Genomic DNA, 26,409 nt, shown 5'->3' with positions numbered 1-26,409 from the left:
GGGAGGCTAAAGGTGGAGAGAGACTCCCCGAATGTCATTAGATGGCTTGATGGGAGAAGCTCCTATCCATAGAGGTTTTCGAATTTCTTTGAGGAGATCCATGATCGGTTGGAGTGATTCCCTCCATGTCAGGAGGTTAGACAATATTGAGGCAGACCGGTTGACCCGGGCGGGGGAGGACCGTACTAGTTTGGAGTTTTTTTTTTTGGAACTTCCTTCCACATTGATATTCTTTTCGGCTTGTCACATTTTTTTTGCTTTTCTATTTCTACTCTCTTTTTTCGACCTCCTCAGTTATCTTTCTTTTGTTTTATTAAAATATACCAGTATTTAAAAAAAAACCATTTAATGGGCTGGAAATTGATGGCTTAGAAAAATAAAATATGATAGTTTTAGTTGATTTTTTTCTAATTTTTTGTCTCTTGATGCTTTCTTTTGTTGTGAGTTCTTCTCGGTCTCTTTGTTCCTTTTGTTTTGATCTGATGCTCTTACCGTTCAAAGAAAAGAGAGAAGAAAATATGTTTAATTGTTCTGTGGAAATGGCTAGAAATGTTGATTTGATGCTGTTACTGTTCAAATCCGTGGGCTTCACACGTTGCATGAGTTTGAGTGGAGTTGGTGGTATCCACCTATCAAAACAACTCAACTCAACTAAGCCTTTGTCCCAAACTAGTTGTGGTTGGCTAGTGAATCCTTTAGAAAAATTTCAGGAAGAAGGTGAAAGGATCTACCCGGCTCAAATTGACTAAGTCTAATCCTGACACTAGTTGGGTTTGTCTACAGGGATCATTTTCTTCCATTCTATCCTATCCAATGGTCATGTTCTCTGTTATGTTCCTTATCCACCTATCCAAACATGGTGAAAAATTATGAGCCCCTCCCTATGCATGATTTGGGTGGAGATGGCGGGCCCACTCATGGGTGTAAATGGCAGGCCCTACCATATGCATGGGTTGGGGTGGAGATGATGGGCCCTACCATGACGTGTAAAATGGTGGGCCCACCCATGCTATGTGTAGGTGTAAAATAAATGATGGACCTCACCTTATAGAAACATGAGTTGTAAAATGATGGGCCCCACCAGTGCTATGCATAAGATGGAAAAAAAGCTACCACAGAAAAAATTCTATTAAAAATTCTCCATGGACAAGGTTTTGTAGTAAAAAAAATTTCTTGGAAGATGTGGTGCAAAATAGACGGCCCCAACCTATGCATGGGTTTTGCTGGAGATGGTGGGACACGCTCCTCAAAGCATGTGGTTTGAAATGGTGGGCCCACTCCAAAGGGTGTGAATTAGTGGGCCCTACCGTATAAATGATTTGTGTGGAAATGGTGGACTCCAAAATGGTGGACCCCACTCTAATCGGTGGGTTTGGATGGAGATGGTGGGCCCCACCCATCAAAATATGAGGTGAAAAATGGGGGCATCCCAAACATGAGTTACACTACAAAGTATGAGATTTAAAGTGAGGGGACCATCGCATACATTAGTTACACAACAAAGTATGAGGTTTACAGTGAGGGGCCAATCCCATAAAATGAGCTACAAATGGTGGTCGCTACCCTATGCATGGTTTGGATGAAGATGGTGGTGGCATCCATAAAACGCGGGTTGTAAAAGCAATGGGCACATTTGGCTCCCATGATTTTTTTTTCCCCATGATAACTCGGTGTCGGTGAAGCGGCTAAAAATCAAGGAACTAAAAACAAGAAACCAGTGTCTCCGGTGATGAGAAGTGGCAAAAAATCAAGAAACAGTCGATCAGAGTTTGGGTTGAGTTTTTTGTTTCATGATTTTTAGCCCCTTCTCACCACTTGGAGATGCTGATTTCATGTATTTTGTTTTCTCACCACTTGGAGATGCTGATTTCATGTATTTTGTTTCCTGATTTTGGGCAATTTCACCTAGGGGTGTCAACGGGTCCACTTCGGGTTGTATCCACCTATGTCGCAGTCATGATCCATTCAAATTCCTTATCGGTCAGGTCGGAGTCGAATTGTTTTTCGGATCCTACTTTCCACGTCATCATCACAATCCATTGTAATTCGGACCGTCCATCGGAGTGTCCTATTATGTCCCACTAAGCTAAGTAAACAATTATTTTTTAGAAAAAATTAGAATGGCAGTCCACTATTAGTGTGTCTCTATGCATTTTCTTCAACTAAATTAATAATTTATCTATGTTTAATCTTGGTGTAAATAATGCTTGTAAACAATAAAACTAATCAAAATTACACACACGAATAGAGTCCTCTTGAGGTTCTTGTCTTCTGGAGAGAGATTTGGATTTGGGATCGCCATTGTTGTTAATGGCAGCCGGGTAGCCAAAAGAACAAAACCCTAAAACCCCTCTCTTTTCCTTCGTGAAAGTATGAAATGAAACGACTGAAATGAGTGAAATCGGATTCCCATCCGATTCATTACGTAATAAGAGAGGTTTTGACCAAAATACCCTTCATAGGGTTAGCATTAACAAAATTTGGAGGGTATTTTTGCAAAATATTTCGGATCGTGACTATCTAATGGGCATCTGTGGCGTGCCCATACCCGATCCAAAAATTTTCAGATCCCAGATTTGATGATCCGAAATATGCCATGGATCCTATTCATATGTTTAGATCCTGTTCATTAACGTTAGGATTTGGACGATCCATCGGACCGTCTGGTTCCATTGACACCCCTAATTTCACCCACCCAAACCTTCTCACTTCTTGGAGGTGCCAGTTTATCATGAAAAAATGTTCATGGCTGCCAAACGCGCCCAAAAGAGAGAGAGAGAGAGAGAGAGAGAGAGAGAGGGAGAGAGAGAGAGATGAGAAGCATGAAACATTAAATCCAGGTGTTTGGATTGCAAAATGGAATTAATAGTGAGGAGAGCGATGATTTGTACTATTTAAGAGGGAGAGACTTGGTTTTGGTAAACCTAATTAATAAGAAGGAAAGTAATTAATAGGAAGAAGAGAGACTCTGAAGCATTATCCCAACACCGAATTATTAGGAACTTGAATGTTTTGAAAACCATTTTGTACGGGGAAAAGGTAAAACCAAGTGACAACGGAAAGAAATGCACATATTATGGGTACTTATATTAGCACCACGATATTTTAATAATTGCACAAACTCAGTTTGTCTTTTTTTTTTTGGGCTTTAGAGAGCTTTTTAGGAACTGTAATAACATTTGACAGCTGTTTAAATTATAAAAGACAAGCTATGTTGGTGCAATTATTAAAACATGGTAGTGCAAATATCACTACACTGTATAATAGATAGATAAATCGGATTTGCTGGGGAATTTTGTGGAAAGGCATTTTGCAGCTGACTTTTGCATTAGAGAACAGCCACACAGGCTCACTTTTCAACAGATTTTGTCTTATTCGTTTAATTCATCCAATGTGGCTGTTCTCTCATGTAATACTCAGCCACCAAATGCCTTTATGCCAAATTTTCTTCATGAAAATTTTCTAAAGGATTCATTTAGCCGACCCCAACTAGTTTGGGACAAAGACTTTGTTGCGTTGAGTTGAATTGATGTATATTAGGTCGTTGAATGCCATGTGTGGTTTTAAAATCCAAAATCATTCTATTCAACAAGATGAGGTTGTGCTTCAACTTGAAGGCTCGCTACAAATTGGGTAAGAAGGCTACTAGAAATGCCAAAATTGTTGTAGACCTCATAGGCAAAGGCGATTTCGATGTGGTTGCTGTGTGCCCTTCACCCCCGAGGGTGGTGGAAATGCCCACAACAACAACTACAACATATGGTCAGAAGTCATATGCAGAAACCTTATGGAGTTGCTTACATGATGAGAAATACACAATGGTTTGTGTGCACGGCATGGGGGGAGTTGGGAAAACAACTCTAATGAGAACCATCAACAATCGGCTCGTTGGAACCCGATACTTTGATGTGGTGATTTATGTAACTGTGTCCAAGGATCTGAATATAAAAAGGATCCAACTAGCTATTGGAAGCAAATTGGGTTTGCCTTCTTTAGCTGATGATGAAGATCAAGAGTCTAGAGGAAGGAAAATCTTTGAAAGTTTGAAGAACTTGCGGTATGTGATGATGTTGGACGATCTTTGGGAAGAAATTAGCTTGGATGATGTCGGAATTCCAAAGCCAAATACGGAAAATAAATGCAAAATCGTGCTGAGTACTCGTTTCCTTTGAGTGTCTAGATCCATGGACGCCGATATGTGGTTTAAAGTTAAACCACTAGAGGGCGAGGATGCTTGGGATTTGTTCCATGAGAAAGCAGGGGAGGTAGTGCTTTTGCCAGACATCAAAGCCTTAGCGGTTGAGGTTGTGAAAGAGTGTGGTGGTTTACCTCTAGCAATTATCACTGTGGGGAGAGCTATGAGAGGAAAGGAAAGGAAACAGGTGTGGCAGCATGCACTATGGGCATTGAAGGAATCGGCGGTCCCAGAAATTGAAGGTATGGAGCCTAAAGTTTTTCGGTCTTTAAAACTCAGTTATGACTACTTAGAGGAATATAACTTAGAGGAATATAACATCAAACTATGCTTCTTGTATTGTGCACTGTATCCAAACGATTATAAAATAGAAGTTATGACTACTTAGAGGAATATAACTTAGAGGAATATAACATCAAACTATGCTTCTTGTATTGTGCACTGTATCTAGACGATTATAAAATAGAAGTGATCTGGTCCGATATTGGACAAGGGAAGGATTTGCTAAAAATGTTGATAACTTGGAAAATGCATCAAATAAAGCATACAAGATCATTGAAATATTAAAGGACGCATATCTCTTGGAGGAGTGTCGCTCGGAGGAGTCACCCTTGAAGGAGTCTCTCTTGGAGGAGTAGAATTCATATTTTGTCAAGATGCACGACTTGATCCGTGTCTTGGCAATATGGATCACATCGTCATTGGTAAAAGAAGGCCCAAAATTCCTAGTAAAAGCTGGGATGGGACTAAAGGAGGCACCAAAGGAAAATATGTGGGAAGGGGTTGAGAGGGTTTCATTGATGATAAACGATATAAAAAGGCTTCCTACTAGGCCAAATTGCCCTAGTTTGGTGTCCTTATTCCTCCAAAAAACCATGTCTTATGGACCATCCCTGATAGCTTCTTTGAACTTATGCCAAGCCTTAGGGTTCTTGATCTTAATGACACCAATATTGAATCGCTTCCAATATACTCTTATTCATTGGTGAATCTACGTTTACTCATTTTAAGCAGGTGTCACAGTTTGATAAATGTACCACCATTGGAACATCTAACAAGCCTACAATTTCTAGATCTCAGAGAATGTAGTCGCATTGGAGAACTACCTCAAAGCATTGGAGAATTGGTTAATCTTAAGAGTTTGGATTTATCATATTTGCCTAATGTGACAACAATTCCACCTAGTACGATATGTTGTTTATCTAGTCTACAGCAGCTAATCACGATTGGGACACCTATAGAATGGGCAAAGGATGAGAATGAAGGCACTAGTTGTAGCTTAGCGGAGCTAGCAACGTTAACACACTTGGACTTACTTGATATCACAGTAAAGGATTTTGATTGTCTTGCCCAAGATTCTTTCCAACTGCCGAGTTTGAGTAAATTCCATCTTGAATTTGGCAAAACCTGTGCATATAAATTTACCCTGCCTACCCATATTAATAAAAAATTGTGCGTATATGATTGTGAGTCTTTCCCTCTTTGCTGTAAGATAATACAAGGGTGTGCAGAAGGCTTAGGTATTTATAGTTGTGAAGGTCTAACACAAGGAATTTCTGAAATAGCCGGTGATTCTTTGACCTTAAGAAACCTTGAAATTGCCTTTTGTCTTAAAGTGGATTGCATTATAGACAATAGAGAGGTAGGACACAATATTGAGTGGATGAAACTCTCTACTTTACCAAATCTGAAGAAGTTAATTGTGGAAGATGGAAGCCTAAGTCTTCGACAATTGAAAACATTGGATATTGGTTCCTGTGAACGATTGAGTGGAACTCTCTTCTCCTCTAATCTGGTACAACATCTGAATAACTTGGAGTCATTTAGGATAGCGAATTGTGATAAAATTGTGGAGATTATAGAAGAGCCGATTCTCAACGATGTGTTAACTTACCAACTTCTCCAATAGCTTAAGCTGTTGGAGAAAGGCGTTATTTATGTTTTATACTTTAACACTCCCCCGCACGTGTGGCCCACTTGGCAAACACGTGGCACATGTGGTCCCACTTTGGGCCGACCATCGCATGTGGATTTTTGCTATCGGGAGGTTTGAACTCGAGACCTTTGGCTCTGATACCATGTTAACTTACCAACTTCTCCAATAGCTTAATCTGTTGGAGAAAGGCGTTATTTATCTTTTATACTTTAACACGATGAACTCCCAAGTTTACGCAAACTACGTATTCTTGGATTAAAGGGATTAAAAGGCATTTGTAATCCGAAAGTATCTTTAACTTCCTTGCAAGAGATGGAGATAGCTAAATGTCCAAAATTGAAGAAGCTCCCTCGCTGCCCTCGCATTCAAATATTCAAAGCAGAAAAGAAATGGACTGAAGAATTAGATTGGGAAGATGGTGAGAATACGAAGTCCCTCTTAACCAATGCTTTTGTTGAGTTAATACCAACCTTTGGATATACTCTCTAGACACTTCCTTTGTGGCAGTATTTTCTTCCCATCAAAATTTAAGAACCATTCTCTTGTGCACCCTCTCTCCCTTCCAGTGCCTTTCTTTATCTATTTCAAGATTTCTTTCTCTACCATCAACAACATCTCCACGCAGCAAAATGCCACCACACCAAAACCCTAAGGTTAGATTCTCTCTCTCTCTCTCTCTCTCTCTCTCTCTCTCTCTGTGCTTCATTTTATTGAATTTAAAATAAAATTACCTTTATTTTATTTGCTTGATTAAATTGAATGTCAATGTAGATTCTCTCTTCATTTGGGTCTTCTCCTCTCCTTCTTCTACTACTCTATCTTTCTTCTTAACTTTTAGACCCTGTTCGTTTTGGATTTTGAGAATCAATTTTTAGTCCAAAACTGATTATTGGACTCAAAATTAAACACAATTTTCAGTCGAATAATTAGTTTTGGACTTCAAATTGATTCCCAAAATAAAAAATGAACAGGGACTTAGTTTTTTTCTTCTTCTTAATATTGTGTCTTTTTCTTCTTCCTAAAATTTTACTCTATAAAACTTCAAAACTTTGAAGAAATTTAAAAAATAATATTTATTCATTTTTTTACAAAAAAACTTCAGAGTGGGTTGTAATCTCTCCCCTCGAGATTTGATATCTGCTTCTCTTTTAGCTTTCTTTTTTCTCAATTTCTCATTGACTGAGGTCTTAGGCGAATGAGTTCTATAAGCTCACTTTTCTTGGGTGGGGCTGCTTTTCATGCATGTTCTTACAATACAGGATGTAACCTCGACTGTTTTGATGGCCTGGATTACCGTGTTGAAGACATGTGCATCAAGCAATTTTGGGAATTCGCCGTCCTATTTTCTGTATCAACATAAAGAATCCAGCTCACACTGATTGAATGCTTCACAAGTTCAATTTTGGCTCTATAACTGAATCATTTCCTTGTATATGAGAAGAACATCAAGATTCATAGAATCATAGGAAGAAGCTTCATCGGAATGTTTAGTATGTTGCAATATTTTCATTTGGTTTTCATTCAATCATGATCCTCGTGGGATGTGGCTGACATTTGCTCTAACTGGAAAAGCTTAACCATTTGGGCGCTGCCTTTAGATCTATTGAAAGTAAAACATGTGAAGTAGCCCATTTTCAACAGGAGATCATTGGTCAAATTGTTTAGGATTATCTGAATTTTATTGTTATGGTCATTTCTCATATTGATTAGGATTGTCTAATTGTTATTGTTATGGCCATTTCTCATATTGATTCTATATCTTTTTTTTGTTTGTTTGAACGGTAGCTAATTTGATTGAAAAAACAAGGACCGAGATGGCCAGAGCACAGAAAAGCAAATACAATAATCATAGAAAAATCAGGAGAAAAGGCCAGAAATCAAGGGGGAAGAGACTCATAAAGTGCAGGAGCTTCTCTAGAGACACCTTCCCTAGCAAGGTTATTAGCCACCCCATTGGCAGAGCGACCAATATGTTTGAATACAATAAAAAGATCCCATCCAGTCTAGCATTTCATCAAAAGAAGTGATCAAATCTCCAAGGAAGATTTTGCAAACCCTTTGAGGCAATGGATAACATTAAAGGGAATCCCCTTCTACTTCCACTTTAGCCATTTGGTTTCTATGCAACAACTTTAGACCTAGGTGGACAGCACGAACCTCAGCCTCTGTAGCATTAGCCACTCCAATTGGACCTGCAAATGCCCAAATCACTTCCCAAGCTCATTCCGCAAGACATCTGAGATTCTGTATTTATTTTTTCCCTTAGCCATACTTTTTCTCTTTTTCATGGAGGAGTTCAAGGATGAGGAGAAGGTTGACGCGAAGTCATTCGACATTTGAAACTTCAACTGAAACTGGTCTTTGCTCTGTCAATTATAGATTATTTTGATTCAACTGTGACTATCTGAGGTTTTTTTTGTTACTGTTATGGACTGCTGAGTTATGCCCCATTTGAATTTTGAACCCATTTTTTTAGGCTAACTTGGGGTTGAATCTGTGATGTCAATGTTGCCACCCTACTTTTTGATAGGGCATTGTTGGGTCCACCACACTATGTTAGCGCAATCTGGATTGTTCATATGAACACTTTCTAAACTGCCTCTCTTACCTCCAGAATTTGTATGGTGCAGGATTTGTAACCATGTTTTGATATATGCACGAAGTCATATTGTCTTTTACTAATTAAAGAGCACTCAAAGGTTATTAGTTCCCAAAAAGCTCTCACAAGCCAATTATAAATCAAAAGACTAGCTGGGCTTGCAATTATTAAAACATGGTTATGCTGATATCATTTTCCTTTTTTTAATAAAATCCATACTTCTTCCCCCCGAGAAAAGAAAATGAACTATTATGGGCCTTGATCCGAGGAAAAATTTAAGGGAAAAAACAAGTCCGGGTCTAGTAGGGTTGAAATTTTCTTTGATATATACACAAATTCATCTTGTCTTTTATTATTTCAAGTGCTCTCAAAGGTTATTAGTTCCCAAAAAGCTCTAACAAGCCAATTATAAAAGAAAAGACTAGCTGGGTTTGTGCAATTATTAAAACATGGTTATGTTGATATCATTTCGCTTTTTTTTAATAAAATCCATACTTCTTACCCCAAGAAAAGAAAATGAACTATTATGGACCTTGATCCGTGGAAAAATTTAAGTTGAAATTTTCGATTTTGAAGAAAAGGAAATACATAAAAAATGATTTAGCTGTACACTGGAGACCTCATTTTCTAGGAAATACTTCTCCTAAGAAACTTTTTTCCGCCATATAGATGGCCCCTAAGACTCCATCTGGAAAGAGCTACCCCACGTCCGACCCCCATAAACGGTGAAAAACAATGGGAAAAGTCTCTAGTCAAAATACAATTTATTTTGGATACTGATATTGGCACTAACTTGTTTTAATTATTGCACAAACTCAACGTGTCATTTCTTTTTAAAGGACTTCGAGAGATTTTTGGGAACCGTAATATTTCCAGATGCAAGAGTTGCGACCGATTAAAGACAGAGATTCAAGATAGAGGCCTGTAGAGGCTTACCTTTGACCGCTGTTTTAATAATAAAAGACAAGATGAGTTAGTGCTTTATCAAAACATGGTAGTGGTGGACTTTATTTTTTTAGCCATTTCTCACCCTCTCCTGACTAACACCCACTCATGTCTCTCCTTCTCCCGGCCTCCCTGCCATGGTCACCACTTGATAAACTAATATTTTCCTTGAAAAGAAATTCATAGTAGCCAAACATGGCCTTGCTTGCAAATTACTCTCAGCACTTGATAAACTAATATTTCTTAAAAAGAAATTCATGGTTGCCAAAGAAATTTCACCACTCCACATGGGATTCCTTTTCTTTTCCACTCTATTGACTTCTTTTCTGTCTTGTTGTATCTAAAAAACTACCACTCTTTTTTGGGTTGCGGGTGCATATGGATTTTTAATAGAAAGGAGTTGTTGGAGATAACACCATCCTTGGTCTCTAATGGAGGCCGTGGAAGATAACACCCACGAGATGAATAGATTAATCATATTCATTTCATCTGAACACTTTCTAAACTGCCTGTCACCTCTGAAATTTGTATGGGTGCAGGATTTGTAGCCATGATTGATATATGCACGAATTCATCTTGTCTTTTACTATTTAAAGAGCTGTCAAAATTTATTAGTTACCAAAACGCTCTCACAAGCCGATTATAAAAGAAAAGACTAGTTGGGTTTGTGCAATTATTAAAACATGGTTATGCCGATATCAATTTCCTTTTTTTTAGGGAAAAGTACAATACACCCCCTCAACTTTCTGACATTTTCAACGATGACCCTGACTTTTTGAAGTCATCAGCGACACCCCCTTAGCATTCAATAATGCTTGTTACGTGACAGATGGACAGGAAAGAAGAAATTGTAAGGGATATGTTTGATGAACTTTGAACTATAGGGTGAAAAGTTAGAGAGGCTACTTCATGGACGGTGAAAAGTCAGGGCTGTCGTTGATAATTTTGAAAATTAAGGGTCATCATTGAAAATGTTAGAAAGTTGAGGGCGTGTATTTGTATTTTTCCCTTTTTTTTTTATTGAAATCCATATTTCTTACCCCCCAATAGAAGAAAATAAACTATTATGGGTCTTGATCCAAGGAAAATTTCAAGGGAAAAAACAAGTCCGGGTCTAGTAAGGGTGAAATTTTCTCTAAAAAAAACATAGGAAATTTTCGATTATGAGCAAAAGAAAATACATATAAAATGATTTAGCTGTAAACTGGAGAACTCATTTTCTAGAATATATTTTTCCTAAGAAACTTTTTCCTCCATATAGATGGCCCCTAAGACTCCATTCTGGAAAGTGACCCACCACAGATAAATCAGGGAGAAAATAGGGATTTCACCATGTCACGTCCGACCCCCATAATCGGTGAGAGGGTAGTTCGAACTAGGGAGCAAGGTTTTGAATTTCGGTTTGGGAATGCATTTTGGTACTCACCGAAATTGAAATTTCACCCGACGAGATCTAACGAAATCTTTTAACGGCTATTTTATCTCCTAAATTAATTTTGGTTGTCACCGAAACTGAAATTTCAGACGAAATCTAATGAAATCTTTTAACGGCTATTTTATCTCCTAAATTAATTTCGGCCGAAATTTCGGTAATTTTTGCTGAAAATTAGGGATAATATTAAATAATTATCAAGATTCCAAATTTTTGGGTGAAATACCTTAAATTTCGGGATAAGCGAAACTAATATTCCCTGTTTTGGTAGTGCTAGACTGTTTTTTTCCTTGGTTTTCAGCCACTTCTCACCCTCTCCTCGCTAAAACCCTCTCATGTCTCTCCTTCTCCCGGCCTCCCTGCCATGCTCACCACTTGATAAACGAATATTTTCCTTGAAAAGAAATTCATAGTAGCCAAACATGGCCTTGCTTGCAAATTACTCTCAGCACTTGATAAATTAATATTTCTTGAAAAGAAATTTATGGTTGCCAAAGAAATTCACCACAAAACATGGGATTCCTTTTCTTTTCCACTCTATTGACTTCTTTTCTGTCTTGTTGTATCTAAAAAACTACCACTCTTTTTTGGGTTGCGGTTGCATATGGATTTTTAATAGAAAGGAGTTGTTGGAGATAACACCTTCCTTGGTCTCTAATGGAGGCCGTGGAAGATAACACCCACGAGATGAATAGATTAATTATATTCATTTCATGTGAACACTTTCTAAACTGCTAGTCACCTCCGAAATTTGTATGGTGCAGGATTTGTAGCCATGTTTGATATATGCACGAATTCATCTTGTCTTTTATTATTTAAAGAGTTGTCAAAATTTATTAGTTACCAAAACGCTCTCACAGGCCGATTATAAAGGAAAAGACTAGTTGGGTTTGTGCAATTATTAAAACATGGTTATGCTGATATCATTTCCCTTTTTTTTTTGGAAAAATAAATATACACCCCCTCACCTTTCTGACATTTTCAACGATGACCCTGACTTTTTGAAGTCATCAGCGACACCCCCTTAGCATTCAATAATGCTTGTTACGTGACAGATGGACAGGAAAGAAGAAATCGCCAGGGGTGTCTTTGATGAACTTTGAATTATAAGGTGAAAAGTTAGGGAGGCTACTTCATGGACGGTGAAAAGTCAAGGCTGTCGTTGATGACTTTGAAAAGACAGGGTCATCATTGAAAATGTTAGAAAGTTGAGCGCGTGTATCTGTATTTTTCCCCTTTTTTTTTTTTTATTAAAATCCATACTTCTTACCCCCCAATAGAAGAAAATAAACTATTATGGGCCTTGATCCAAGGAAAAATTCAAGGGAAAAAACAAGTCCGGGTCTAGTAGGGGTGAAATTTTCTTAAGAAAAAAAACATAGGAAATTTTCAATTTTGAGGAAAAGAAAATACATATAAAATGATTTAGCTGTAAACTGGAGAACTCATTTTCTAGGAAATATTTTTCCTAAGAAACTTTTTCCGCCATATAGATGGCCCCTAAGACTCCATTCTGGAAAGTGACCCACCACAGATAAATCAGGGAGAAAATAGGGATTTCACCATGCCACGTCTGACCCCCGTAAGCGGTGAGATGGTAGTTGGGACTAGGGAACAAGGTTTTGAATTTCGGTTTGGAAATGCATTTCGGTACTCACCGAAATTGAAATTTCACCCGAGGAGATCTAACGAAATCTTTTAACGGCTATTTTATCTCCTAAATTAATTTTTGTCCTCACCGAAACTGAAATTTCAAAATTTCAGACGAAATCTAACGAAATCTTTTAACGGCTATTTTATCTCCTAAATTAATTACGACCGAAATTTCAGTAATTTTGGCTGAAATTTAGGGAGAATATTAAATAATATCAAGATTCCAGATTTTTGGGTGAAATACCTTAAATTTCGGGATAAGCGAAACTAATATTCCCTGTTTTCGGTAGTGCTAGACTGTATTTTTCCCTGTTTTTTTAGCCACTTCTCACCCTCTCCTCACTCATACCCTCTCAAGTCTTTCCTTCTTCCGCCCTCCCTACCACTCTCACCACTTGATAAACTAATATTCTCCTTGAAAAGAAATTCATAGTAGCCAAACATGGCCTTGCTTGCAAATTACTCTCGGCACTTCATAAACTAATATTCCTTGAAAAGAAATTCATGGTTGCCAAAGAAATTCACCACTCCACATGGGATTCCTTTTCTTTTCCACTCTATTGACTTCTTCTTTGTCTTGTTGTATCTAAAAAACAACCACTCGTTTTTTGGGTTGCGGGTGCATATGGATTTTTAATATAAAGAAATTGTTGGAGATAACACCTTCCTTGGTCTCTAATGGAAGCCGTGGAAGATAAGAACAAAACTTGGCTCAGGTCGGGGTCTGAGGAACTTTCCTCTGACCCCCCCTGTTATAGCATAGAGTGTGGGGTGTGGAAATATCAATTCCATGCTTACTTTTTATTTTCAGAAGTAATTGATTATGAGAGAGAGAGAGAGAGAGAGAGAGAGTGTGAGTGAGTGGAAAACCTAAGTCTTGGGAAGGCAAGAGACTGAAGCATTATCTTATGGTTTTTTTATGGGGAAAAGATTTCTAATAAAAATATTTATTAAGAAAAAGCGAATGACGATGAAAAGAAATGCTTAGTATATATTATGCTACTTATATTAGCACCATCATATTTTTATAATTGTGGTTTGGATAAAATCAGCATTTAAATGTTTCTGTGAGAATGCTTCACTGCTTCAAGGTAAATATCATTTCCCTTCTATAAATTGGAAGAGAAATAATTATGGTTTGGTGAGATGTCACTTTCTGTATTTGCCCTTTGAAAATAAAATCACAGCTTGGGATTCCTTGTTTGGGACCCACTAGTCCATGTGAAGTGTTGCCCAAAAGGAAGAAAATGTGGATCAATACTTCCAACCAACACCCTGATGCTTTACATGATGAGAACTACTCAATGGTTTGTGTGCACGGCATGGGGGAGTTGGGAAAACAACTCTAATGAAAACCATCAACAATAAACTCGTTGGACCCGAGACTTTGATGTGGTGATTTGGGTAACTGTGTCCAAGGATCTGAATATAGAAAGGACCCAACTAGCCATTGGAAGCAAATTGGGTTTGCATTTTGGTGGTGATGAAGATCAAGAGTCGAGAGGAAGGAAAATCTTTGCAAGGTTGAAGAACTCGAGGTATGTGCTGATGTTGGACGATCTTTGGGAGGAAATTATCTTGGATGATGTCGGAATTCCAAAGCCCAATAAGGAAAATAAATGCAAAATCGTGCTGAGTACTCGTTTCCTTGGAGTATCTAATGCCATGGACGCTGATATGCAGTTCAAAGTTAAAACACTTGGGGGTGAGGAAGCTTGGAATTTGTTCCATGAGAAAACAGGGGAGGTAGTGCTTTTGCTGGACATCAAAGCCTTGGCGGTTGAGGTTGTGAAAGAGTGTGGTGGTTTACCTCTAGCAATTATCACTGTAGGGAGAGCTATGCGAGGAAAGGAAAGGAAAGAGGTGTGGCTGCATGCTCTAAAGGCATTGAAGGAATCGGCGGTCCCAGAAATTAAAGGTATGGAGGCTAAAGTTTTTCGATCTTTGAAACTCAGTTATGACTGCTTAGAGGAAGATAACATCAAACTCTGCTTCTTGTACTGTGCACTATTTCCAGAGGATTATCAAATAGATGTAGATGGGCTGGTACGATATTGGACAATGGAAGGATTTGCTAATAATGTTGATAACTTGGAGGATGCATCAAATAAAGGGCACCACATCATTAAAAGATTAAAGGACGCTTGTCTGTTGGAGGAGTTGGATACGGATTCTGTCAAAATGCATGACTTGATCCGTGACTTGGCAATATGGATCACATCATCGTCGATGATAGAAGGCCCAAAATTCCTGGTAAAAGCTGGGATGGGACTAAAGGAGGCACCCAAGGAAAATATGTGGGAAGGGGTTGAGAGGGTTTCATTGATGAGAAACCAAATAGAAAGGCTTCCAACTAGGCCAAATTGCCCTACTTTGGTGTCCTTATTCCTCCAACGAAACGATGTCTTAAGGACCATCCCAAGTAGCTTCTTTGAACTTATGCCACAGCTTAGGGTTCTTGATCTTAGTGACACCAATATTGAATCGCTTCCAATGTCCTTATCTTCATTAGTGAATCTACGTGCACTCATTTTAATATCTTGTTGCTGTTTGATAGAGGTACCACCATTGGGACATCTAAAACAACTACAATTTCTAAATCTCAGAGCATGTAAAAGCATTCGAGAACTACCTCAAGGCATTGGAGAATTGGTTAACCTTGAGAGTTTGGATTTATCATATTTGTCTCGTGTGACAACAATTCCATGCACAACTATATGTAGTTTATCTAGTCTAGAGGAGCTAAGCATGATCGGGACACCTATAAAATGGGCAAAGGAAGGAGGGCTAGAAGATGTGAATGAAGGCACTGGTTCTAGCTTAGCAGAGCTAGCAACGTTAACACACCTGTACTCACTTGATATCACAATAAAGGATATTGATTGTCTTTCTCAAGATTCTTTCCATCGGCGACAACTGTCGAGTTTGAGGAAATTCAATTTTGACATCGGCCAAAACAATACACCTATGCTTATGCTACGTAGCAGCGATAAAAAATTGAGCGTCAAGGGATGTGAGTATTTCTCTCCTTGCTTTAAGATAATACAAGAGTACGCAGAAGGCATAGGTATTTATGAATGCAACGGTCTAAAACGAGGAATTTCTGAAATAGCAGGCCATTCTCTGACCTTAAGAAACCTTGTGATTGTCAATTGTCCTCAAGTGGATTGCATTATAGACAACGGAGACGTAGGACACAATATTGAGTGGATGGATCTCTGTGGGTTACCAAATCTGAAGAAGCTAATTATGGGACATGGAAGCCTAAGTCTTCGACAATTGAAAACATTGTTTATTGATTCCTGTGAACAGTTGAGTGGTACTCTCTTCTCCTCTAACCTTGTACATCAACTGGATAAGTTGGAGAATCTTACCATCCGTGGTTGTGATAAAATTGAGGAAATTATAGAAGAGGGGGATAACATGCTAGTTCTCAACAATGCACTCCCAAGTTTACGCATCCTAAACCTTGATCGATTAAAGGGATTAAGGAGCATTTGTAGTCCGAGGGTGTCTTTCACTTCCTTGGAAACGATGCAAATATATAGCTGTACAATATTGAAGAAGCTCCCTTCCTGCCCTAGCATTCAAATAGTTAACGCGGAAAGGGAATGGTTTGAAGAATTAAATTGGGAAGATGGCGAGAATACCAAATCCCTCTTCACCAATGCTTTCAAGACCTACCTATCCCTCCTAGAATAAGCTCTTTCATTTTGTATGTTCCCTTTTTTTTTCTATTTTTTCGAATGGCTCCTTTTGTTTTCTTTTATATTTAGTTGGGTATTTTTCCATGAGACAAAAAAAAATGAGATGTGTTTTGTAATGCCCGGCCCATTGTGAATTTTTTTTAAATAGGTGTCCTTATCAAATTGAACTTATGGCTACTTTTTTTTTTCTAATGAGTGTCATTATCAAAATTTATCTTATAACTAGCTGCTTGGAATGGGTGTCGTTACCAACATTAGACTTACGATTAATTGCTTGGAATGGGTGTCGTTACCAAAATCCAGTTTAGGGAATGGGTGTCGTTATCAAAATCGAGTTTAGGATTAATTGCTTGGAACGAGTGTCATTACCAAATTCGAGTTTAGGATTAATTGCTTGGAATGGGTGCCTTTGCCAAAACCCATGCTTTTAGAATAGGGTAGTTTTGAAAGTATTATTTTCTGAGTTGGGTGCCATTATCAAAATCTTATATATATATATATATATATATGATGTTTTGTTATTAGTAACTAATTCTTCTAAGCAAAGGTCCTAAATAAAGTATTAATGAGATTTATGCTCTTTAGGGATTTCAATTTAGGTGGATTAGTAAGGCACTGTAGGTTTCTAATAGGAAATTCCTAAATGGTAGTGTAAAGAGAGATATTTCCCTATTAATCTTATTTAAAGGGGGAAAGTAGGAGAGATGGGCATAATTCGTTAGTGTCTCTTTTTTTGAATTTTTGGATTAGCATGATCTGTTGCCATAAGGATGACCCAATCAATTGCTTAACTAAATAAAGTATGGTGGGAGAATTTCTACATAGTTTCCACAATTTTTTTCTTCTATCAGCTCACATCTATTAGCTCTTTTATTTTGTTTAATTCCAATAGAATAGCTTACTAATTTCTATATATGTGTTTTTTTCTTGAATATGGCTTGCAGGGTGAAGTGAAATATAGAGGAGCCTTTCTTAGCTGGTTTTTATTTACGTGAGAATAAGAAGGGAATTACCAATCAAAAAAAAAGAAGGGAATTAGATGATGTGGGTGCTCTTGTTTGAAGGGAATTAGCTTGTTTTTATTTAGATGATGTGGGTGCTCTTGTTTCTTAGCTTATATGTATGTCTTTATAAATAAAATGAAAGGAGCTTTGTTCTCTCTCATAAAATGAATGGAGTTTTGCTCTCTCTCTCTCTCTCAAACAGTGGGTGTGAGAGCGGTTGGAACCCACAATCTTTTTAAGGATATGTTTATCATTTTTCAAATGAGGAATACTAAACTGAACCGCGCCTTTTACATTTAGCACTGAAAAATGTAAAAGTAAATGCTCTTTGGTGATTTTTGCTAGGGTATTTGAGTAGCTTATTAGGGATGACTTTTTGGAAGCTCCCTGATCCTCTCCTTGAAAATAACTGATGGGGTGTCAAAACAGCAGCCTCCTTGAAAATAACTGATGGGGTGTCAAAACAGCAGCCTATCACAGGCCTCCACCTGTCCTGGAGTAGGTGAACTCCAGCCTCTCACAGGCCGCCACCTGTCTTGGACACCTGTCTTGGAGTAGGTGAACTCTAGCCTGTAGCAGGCCGCCACCTGTCCTGGACACGTCATCAAGTTTCCCTCTATAAAAGGGGGTTCAAAGCTTAAACCAATGGGTAATGAAAAACCTTCTCTCCACCCTAAACTCTTAAGACTAGCTCTGCACTCCTGCTCATACTGACTTGAGTGTCGAAGGGCCTGTCCGGAGTAACACCCGGGTTGGTCTTCTGACCTCGTTTGCTTCTGTGCAGAACACAGTTCCATCACTTCACTCTAGCCAAGCTCAGCTCCCTCACTCCGGTTCCTCAGGACTCAATTCCTCTGGTCTTCCACTTCAGCTCTTACGTCTCTGTCGTACCTGTTACCGATTTTCGGTATAACAGATTGGCGCCATCCGTGGGACTCCAGAACTGAAAGCTGTTCAGATCTCTCACAAAAATGGCAGGGCACAAGAATGCGCGGGTATCAGCTGCACGGACTGATCGAGCCGTGCTGCCTCGCAGGACTCGGAGAGAGCGAATCGCCTCGCTGGTGGTGGCAGCCTCTGCCACAGCTGAACAGAGCCCTGCTCGCTCAGAACACCTCAACCCTATGCCTACTCCGAACCAAGTTCAAGCTCTTTTCCAGCAGATGACGGCTCTGGTCTGTCAATATCAGCAGCTACTCCAAGTGCCCCCCCAACCTCCTCCAGAAGCTTCACGACCCGTACAGGAAAGGTCGAATATTCACAGAGGAGGGGCGGCGCACAACGACGAAGACCGGACTCACCACCCAAGGCAAGTCCGTCACTCCGGGGCCAGGCATGCGCATACGGAGCCTCACCGTCGCCAAAGGTCGCGGTCCCGCTCCCCACGAAGGCCCCGAGCTCGAGAAAACCGCACGCACCAAGAGAAGTTCCATCCTCGTCAAAAGAGTCCGAAAAGTCAGTCCGACTCTGCGGCGAGCCCGTCAGTGGAAAGAAATAGGTTGCTGGACCAACCAGACCACAGAGGCGACCCAATGCTTCAAAGGATGGAAGAAATGGACCACCGCATAGAGGAGCTGGCAAGAGATCAGAGCCGGCCCACCGTGCGGGCGTTCTCAAGCAGAACGCCGTTTACCGACGACGTCATAGGTGCCCCAGCACCCAGAGGATTCAATATGCCAACCGTCCCGCAGTACGACGGGACCACTGACCCGGTGGACCACTTGGAGACGTTCATAACAATGATGCTTCTCCATGGCGTGTCAGACGGCTTTCTTTGCAGAGCATTCCCGACGACGCTGACTGGTGCGGCAAGGGACTGGTACTCAAGGATCAAACCGAACTCCATCGACAACTTTGATGACTTCGGGGATGATCTGGTCCGCCATTTCATGAGCAGCCATAGACCGAGAAAAACAATGGCCTCTTTGATGGCCTTACGCCAGGAGGAAAATGAGCCTTTGAAGATGTTCCTCCGCCGCTTCAACAGGGAGGCACTTCAAGTGCCAAATCTAGATCCCTCAGCTGCTATGAATGCGCTCCTCGCGGGTGCTAGATCCAATGACTTCCACCGGTCAGTAGCTCGCCAAAATCCGCACTCACTGGCGGACCTGATGGCCGGAGCTGAGGAATACATAACACTGGAAGAGACACTGGCAGCTCTCGAATCAAATCGGAGGAGAACCTCTGAAGACATAAACCCTACCAAGCAGCGTAGAGAGGATAAAGCCCCCAGAAGAGAGAAATCCCCATAGAAGAGAGAAGTGAACTTCACGCTTCTCAACACCTCCCGGAAACATATACTAGCTGCGATCAGCGATGAAGAATTCGTGAGATGGCCAGCTAGAATGATCTCCAAAGGAAATAGGAGAGACCCATCGAAATACTGTCAGTTCCATAGGGACCATGGCCACGACACGAACGAATGCTGGCAACTCAAGGAGGAAATCGAGCAACTGATAGGCCGGGGTTACTTGAAAAAATACGTCCGTAGTGACGGCCGTAAACCGGAGCGCAGAGAAAAGAGCCCTCAGGGCCATAGCCCTCGACGGTCGCAGCCGGCCTCTGCCTGGAACAAATCCCCTCTGCCATCCAGTCCACAACCGGAGGCACCGCAATCCCAGCCAAGGGGGTCATCGATACGATCATGGGTGGACCTGCTGCTGGGGGCACGTCCTCCGCTACTCGCAAAGCTTATGCAAGGCGAGTTAACGCCGTACACACATGCAGCAAGAAGACCAAGACGGAGAATGAAATCTCCTTCTCATACGCAGACCTGGACAACCTGATATTACCTCACGACGATGCACTGGTCGTAACCATGCTCGTCGCCAACTGGGAAGTGAAGAAAATCCTCGTAGACAATGGGAGTTCGGCGGACATCTTGTACTATCACGCTTTCCAGAAAATGATGATAGGCGACGACCGCTTGAAGCCGGCGAACTCAAATCTGTTTGGTTTCTCAGGAGAGGTTGTGAAAGTGGAGGGGCAGATTGAACTCCCAATTCTTGTCGGAGAATCGCCCTGTCAAGCGTTCACCATGGTCAATTTCCTGGTAGTAAGGGCCACTTAGGTCTATAACGCTATCTTAGGACGGCCTGGCCAGAACCTGATTCGTGCGGTGGCTTCGGCTTATCACCAGAAGATGAAATTCATAACGCCAAATGGTGTGGGAGAAGTTCGGGGGGACCAACCCCGGTCCAGGGAGTGCTATGCGATGGCGCTGAAAGGTAAAAATGCAGTGGAGTCGCTGCCAATTGAGCTACTCGATTTGAGGGACGAACTCCGGGGGACTCATCCTGCTGAAGACCTCATCTCCATCCCACTGTGCCCAGAGGATAATGATAAAGTCGCTCTGATCGGCTCCTCTCTAAGCAGCAGCATCCAGCGCCACCTCACCAAGTTTCTTCAAGACAATGCTGAAGTCTTTGCGTGGGCTCCCGTTGACATGCCTGGCATTGACCCGGAGATCAGCACGCACAGACTCGGTGTTGACACAACCTGCAAGCCAGTGAAACAGAAAAGAAGGCATTTTGCTTTCGAAAGGCGGCAGGCCATAAAAGAAGAAGTGGAGAGACTTTTAAAGGCTGACTTCATTCGGGAGATTCAATATCCGGATTGGTTGGCAAACGTAGTCCTGGTCAAGAAGACAAACGGAAAGTGGAGAACCTGCGTTGACTTTACTGATCTAAATAAGGCCTGTCCCAAGGACAGCTATCCGCTCCCAAAAATTGATCAGCTCATTGACGCCACTGCCGGTCACGAGTTACTGAGCTTCATGGACGCTTTCTCCGGATATAACCAGATCAGGATGTACGAATCAGACATACCAAAGACTTCGTTCATGACAGATCAAGGTACCTACTGCTACCGCGTCATGCCCTTCGGCCTCAAAAATGCCGGAGCCACATATCAGAGGCTCGTGAACCGACTTTTCCAGAACCAGATCGGCCGTAACATGGAAGTCTATGTTGACAATATGCTGGTCAAAAGCCGAAATGCACAAGGTCACGTGTCAGATCTGAGAGAAACATTTCAGGTCCTGAAAAAACAAAGCATGAAGCTAAATCCCACCAAATGCACTTTCGGTGTTGGCTCAGGGAAGTTCTTGGGGTTTATGGTAAGTCAGCGAGGGATAGAGGCCAATCCAGAAAAAATCAAGGCCGTAGTGGAGCTCACTCCACCAAAAACTATCAGTGAAGTACAGCGGCTCACGGGAATGATAGTCGCGCTGGGGCGCTTCATCTCCAAATCCGCAGAGAGGTGCCTACCCTTCTTCAACGCAGTCAAAGGACTCAAGACAGCGCCCTGGACAGAGGAATGCCAGACCGCGTTCGAAGAGTTGAAGCAATATTTGTCTTCCTCGCCACTATTGACAAAGCCGGAACCAGGTGAGGAGCTACTCCTATATCTCTCCGTGAGCCCCACGGCTCTAGCAGCTGTTCTGATTCGAGATGAGCACCGCCAGCAAAAACCTATCTACTATGTTAGCAAAGTTCTCCATGATGCCGAAGTCAGATACCAGCGGGTCGAGAAATTGGCTTACGCGCTGGTAATGGCGGTCAGGAAGTTGAGGCCGTATTTCCAAGCTCACACTATAAAAGTCCTGACCGATCAGCCGCTCAGGCAAGTTCTCCATCGACCAGACATCTCGGGACGACTCGTAAAATGGACCGTGGAGCTAAGCGAGTTCGACATCCAGTACGTACCAAGGCCAGCGATAAAGGCTCAAGTGCTGGCGGACTTCGTGGCTGAGTGCACCATCCCTCAACAGATCACCGAATCAGAAGTCGTTCACACCTCGGTTGTGGGAAAGTCAATCACCAGTAAGGAGCAAGCAGCAGATGGGACTGAAGCAGAAATCGTCCCCGCGCCAGCAGAGCAAGATCTATCAGCCGCTGAACCTATCTGGGAAGTGTATGTGGACGGGTCATCGAACAAGGGTGGTTGTGGTGCCGGTTTGATTCTTACCGGACCCGACAGCTTCGCCGCAGATTATGCCCTAAGGTTCGGATTCCGCGCATCCAATAATGAGGCAGAATATGAAGCTCTCCTCGCCGGGATGAATCTCGCCGTTCAAGTCAAGGCCCAAAAGCTGAGAGCATACTGCGACTCTCAGTTGGTTGCAAACCAGATCCAAGGGGTCTATGAGGCCCGTGACGAACGCATGGTCAAGTATCTCTCCAAGGTCCGCCGGCTAGCCGGCAAGTTCCAAAGTTTTGAGGTCATCAGAATTCCTCGAACAGAGAATGCGAAGGCAGATGTGCTGTCTAAGCTGGCCGCATCTGGATACACTGCCCTTGGAAATATCTGCATGGAGTTCCTCCAAGAATCCAGTATCGAAAGAGAAACCACTGAAGTGATGAAGGTGGAGCACGAATCCTGCTGGATGGACGAAATTATAGAATATCTACGCAGCGGGAAGCTTCTCGAAACAAAGAAGGACGCCCGCAAAGTAAAACAGAGAGCAGCCCGGTTTTCCCTAGATGGTGAAAACCTGTTCAAAAGGTCCTACACCCTCCCGTACTTAAAGTGCCTCCGGCCAAGAGATGCCGCCTACGCCCTACAACAGACGCACGAAGGAATTTGCGGGGAGCATCTGGGGGGCAAGGCCTTGGCAATCAAGGTGCTATTGAGAGGGCTATACTGGCCAACGTTGCGGCGAGACGCATTGAGCATGGTGAAAAGGTGCGAGAGATGTCAGAAATTCTCGCCCGCCATCCACCATCCTGCCGTTTCAATGGCCCCAATCATCAGCCCACTCCCCTTCGCAGTATGGGGGATGGACATCCTTGGCCCCTTCCCACCGGCCTCCGTGAAACGCACGTTTGTGGTAGTGGCGATTGACTATTTTACCAAATGGGTGGAGGCTGAACCTCTAGCCCAGATCACAGAGCAAAACGTGCAGAACTTCTTCTGAAAATCAGTAGTCTGCAGATTCGGGATCCCCCGTATTGTCATCACAGACAACGGAAGACAGTTTGACTGCAAGAATTTCTGGAAATTCTGCTTTGACCTGAAGATTGAGCAGAGATTTACTTCAGTGGCGCACCCCCAGACAAATGGGCAGACAGAGGTGACAAACAGAATCCTGCTCCAACGAATTAAAAAGAGGCTGGATGATAAGGCTGGCCGATGGGCAGATGAGCTTTATGACGTTCTATGGGCGTATCGCACCACTCCACGCACAACGACTGGAGAGTCACCATTCAACTTGTCCTTCGGAACGGAGGCGGTAATACCCGTCGATGTGGGCGCCCCATCTCCCAGAGTCACCAGCTTCAATGAACAGCTCAATGGTAACGGGCTCCGCCCAAATCTCGACTTATTGGAAGAGGCCAGGGAAGAATCCCGAATCAGAGTCGCCGCCTACAAACAAAAAATATCCAACTACCACGATTCGAAGATACGCCCCAGAAACTTCCGGACAGGGGATCTAGTCCTAAGGAAAGCTGCCGTCTCCCAACCAACGAAAGTTGGAAAGCTCTCCCCGACCTGGGAGGGGCCTTATCGAGTAAAGGAAGTCATTCGCCAGGGAAGTTATAAGCTGGAGACACTAGAGGAGCATCTGCTACCCCACGCCTGGAACTCCAAGAACCTCTGCAAATACTACTAATAGGGCGCCCAATGTAAGTGACTTGTAAATATGTACATATTGAATATGAATGATAATTACTCTTTTGTAGCTCTCCTGTAAATCTCCGCACACCATATAGAGACCCAGTTCGCTAAAACTGGGTGTAGACACCCCATTTTGCTCTGCCTTAATCGATAAAGAAATTAGTGTTTTTCTTTCGGTTTTCCAATGTCTCTCCTTTCCGCATCCGTCTGTTACATTTCTAAATATTTTGGTCGTTTTCGTCGTGTTTTGCATGTTCCCGCTAAGTGATTGAGAAGGGTTGTTCGGAAGAATCCCAAACCAGAGAGTTTGGACCCATTTGGTGGGGCCGCATTGTGCATTTTGATTAAATTTGGATCGAGAAAGTTGGCCCATATAAGAAATATTCAAGTTATCTGCGGAGTTTATCATGGATGTTAACGATCAAATTTTATAGGAACAAGTGTGCCCAACATGGAGTGGAGTTCACTAAGTTGAAGCAAGCAGACCCGCTTAAAATTTCAATGGATGGATCTCATGGAAAATTCGGCCAAGGAATAGGCCTAGCATTTGGTTGAGGGGTTTAAAATGGAGTGGCCCACTAAATATGCGTGGGGCCAACCCAAAATAATTCAATCTTATTCTTCGGGGTCCGTATTGAAATCTAACGGAAAAAGTTTGTGGGCCACCAATTAAATAATATGGAGTGATTTAAAAGGTGGAGTAACCGATCCACATTGCAGCCTATCAATTGGACGGCCAAGATCAGCTTGCGATAACGATTACCCTATGGAGCGGGACCCACTTAGACTTATTCCAAAATGGATGAAAGCCCATAGAATGCTTCTATTTGGGTTCAGTATAGCAAAAAGGGAAGTTGGCTCTAAAGAGGAATTTTCTATGCCTACATCTAAAAATAAAAGAGAACACTTTGGAAATAATATTGGCAGCCCTTTATATTCTTAATGTTTAAAAGAAAAAAAGGCAAGACAACCTAGAAAAAAAGAATCGATTTCTTGTTTTACAAGAGATATCAGTTGGGCAACTTTCTCCTACACTGGATGAATATAGGAAGATACGGCTCTCTGTTGGAGGGGGGACTCTAAAAAAAGAAAAAAGGGGAGGCTGAATGGCCTGTGGTTCTGATCTGGAGAAAGAGGAGAAGAAGAGCAACAGCCGTCCATTGCACTCTCCCCGTCACTCGGTCTCTATTGCACTCTCCCCATCTCTCGGTCTTCATTGCCCTCTCCCCATCACCCTATTTTGTGTTTCCTTCTCACTCCCACCCTCTGCGTCTCAACAATCCTCTCTCTCACCCTTTGCAGACGACAGAAGGCAGAAAAAAAAAGAAAAAAAGGAAAAACAGAGCACCGTATTTCCACTCTCCCTCTCTCGCACTCTGTTTTCTTTCCCTCTCATCCTCAACCGTTCTATCTTTCCCACTCTCCCACTCCATCACTATCCTCTTCTCATCCCACTCACATCTCTTTCAATTTATATAAATAAACAAAAAAAGAAAAAAAATCAGAAAACAGAGCACCTCCACGGCTCTGTTTCTGTTTTTCTCTCTCTCATCTCACGCCATCTCTCGACAGACATTCATCAGACCCCTCTCCCTCTACCTCTGCCGCCTCCTCACCTTCAACCTCTCTCTCTCTCTCTCTCGCTCTCTCTCTCTCTCTGCCAATCTCATTCTCACTCTTTCTACTACTCTCTCTCTCTCTCTCTCTCTCTCGTTCTACATCGGTCTCTCTCTCTCTCGGTCACTTTTAAACTCTCTGTCTCGCTCTCTCTCGCATTCTCATCCTCTCCTTATTACTCTCTCTCTCCACAGAGATCAAAGGAAAAAAAACAAAGAAAAAGGAAGAATAAAAGCGGAGCGGATCGCACATCGGCGGGATATTTTCGGATTTTTCGGCTCTCGGATTCGGCGGGGATCTCCACCACAGGTAGGTACACTGTTCTCGAATTTTTCCCGAATTATTTGGTATTTTTTAGATTTTTGCATGATTTTTATACATTTAATTGAATTTAATTGAATATTATATGTGTGTGCTCAAAATCATGATCTGCATGGGTGTTTCAATTCCGTTTCGTCCCGAAATTTAATACAATGATCTACTTAAATAGACTAAAATAACTATCGGATCGGATCGGACATTGGATCAAAGGTTTTTTAGAATTTGATTGAAGAGTGGAATTTTATTTAAAATAATGGCTGAGAAATTACGAAATTCGAAAAAATAGCCATCTCACGATGATCTATTTTTTGGAATTTTAAATTTTTATTGTGTTCATCATATCAGAACAAGATTAAAGGACATTTTTTGGAGTCGTAATTTT

General features: G+C 41.6%; 1 protein-coding gene, 1 long non-coding RNA gene and 1 pseudogene across 2 annotated transcripts; all 3 read left to right on the top strand.

Moving 5' to 3' along the window:
- The first annotated feature begins 3,818 nt into the window (after nt 1–3,818).
- Nucleotides 3,819–16,462, top strand: LOC143855811 (disease resistance protein At4g27190-like; annotated as a pseudogene).
- On the top strand, nt 6,452–8,553 carry LOC143856372 (uncharacterized). The gene is made up of 2 exons (XR_013238178.1): nt 6,452–6,784; nt 7,917–8,553. It is a non-coding gene; the product is annotated as an uncharacterized LOC143856372 (long non-coding RNA).
- Nucleotides 16,463–20,685: 4,223 nt separating the features above from the next.
- Nucleotides 20,686–24,084, top strand: LOC143855810 (uncharacterized). Its single transcript, XM_077365874.1, has 3 exons — nt 20,686–20,979; nt 21,850–23,294; nt 23,406–24,084. The coding sequence occupies exons 1-3, from the start codon at nt 20,686–20,688 to the stop codon at nt 24,082–24,084; spliced, it is 2,418 nt and encodes an 805-aa protein (XP_077221989.1).
- The last annotated feature ends 2,325 nt before the right edge of the window (nt 24,085–26,409 follow it).

Source organism: Tasmannia lanceolata, unplaced genomic scaffold (assembly GCF_043159265.1).
Source record: "Tasmannia lanceolata isolate RefF3 unplaced genomic scaffold, GAP_Taslan_0.1 ptg000023l, whole genome shotgun sequence".
In the NCBI taxonomy this organism is placed as follows: Eukaryota; Viridiplantae; Streptophyta; class Magnoliopsida; order Canellales; family Winteraceae; genus Tasmannia; species Tasmannia lanceolata.
This window is presented reverse-complemented; position numbering and strand designations above follow the sequence as displayed.

What these genes read in the sequence shown, in the direction of transcription:
- LOC143855810 (XM_077365874.1), top strand. Translation starts at nt 20,686, where the DNA reads ATGGCGCTGAAAGGTAAAAATGCAGTGGAGTCGCTGCCAATTGAGCTA. An exon ending in TTGACACAACCTGCAAGCCA is followed by an intron (nt 20,980 to 21,849) that starts GTGAAACAGAAA and finishes CTATTGACAAAG; the next exon opens with CCGGAACCAGGTGAGGAGCT. An exon ending in CCGGCCTCCGTGAAACGCAC is followed by an intron (nt 23,295 to 23,405) that starts GTTTGTGGTAGT and finishes AGTAGTCTGCAG; the next exon opens with ATTCGGGATCCCCCGTATTG.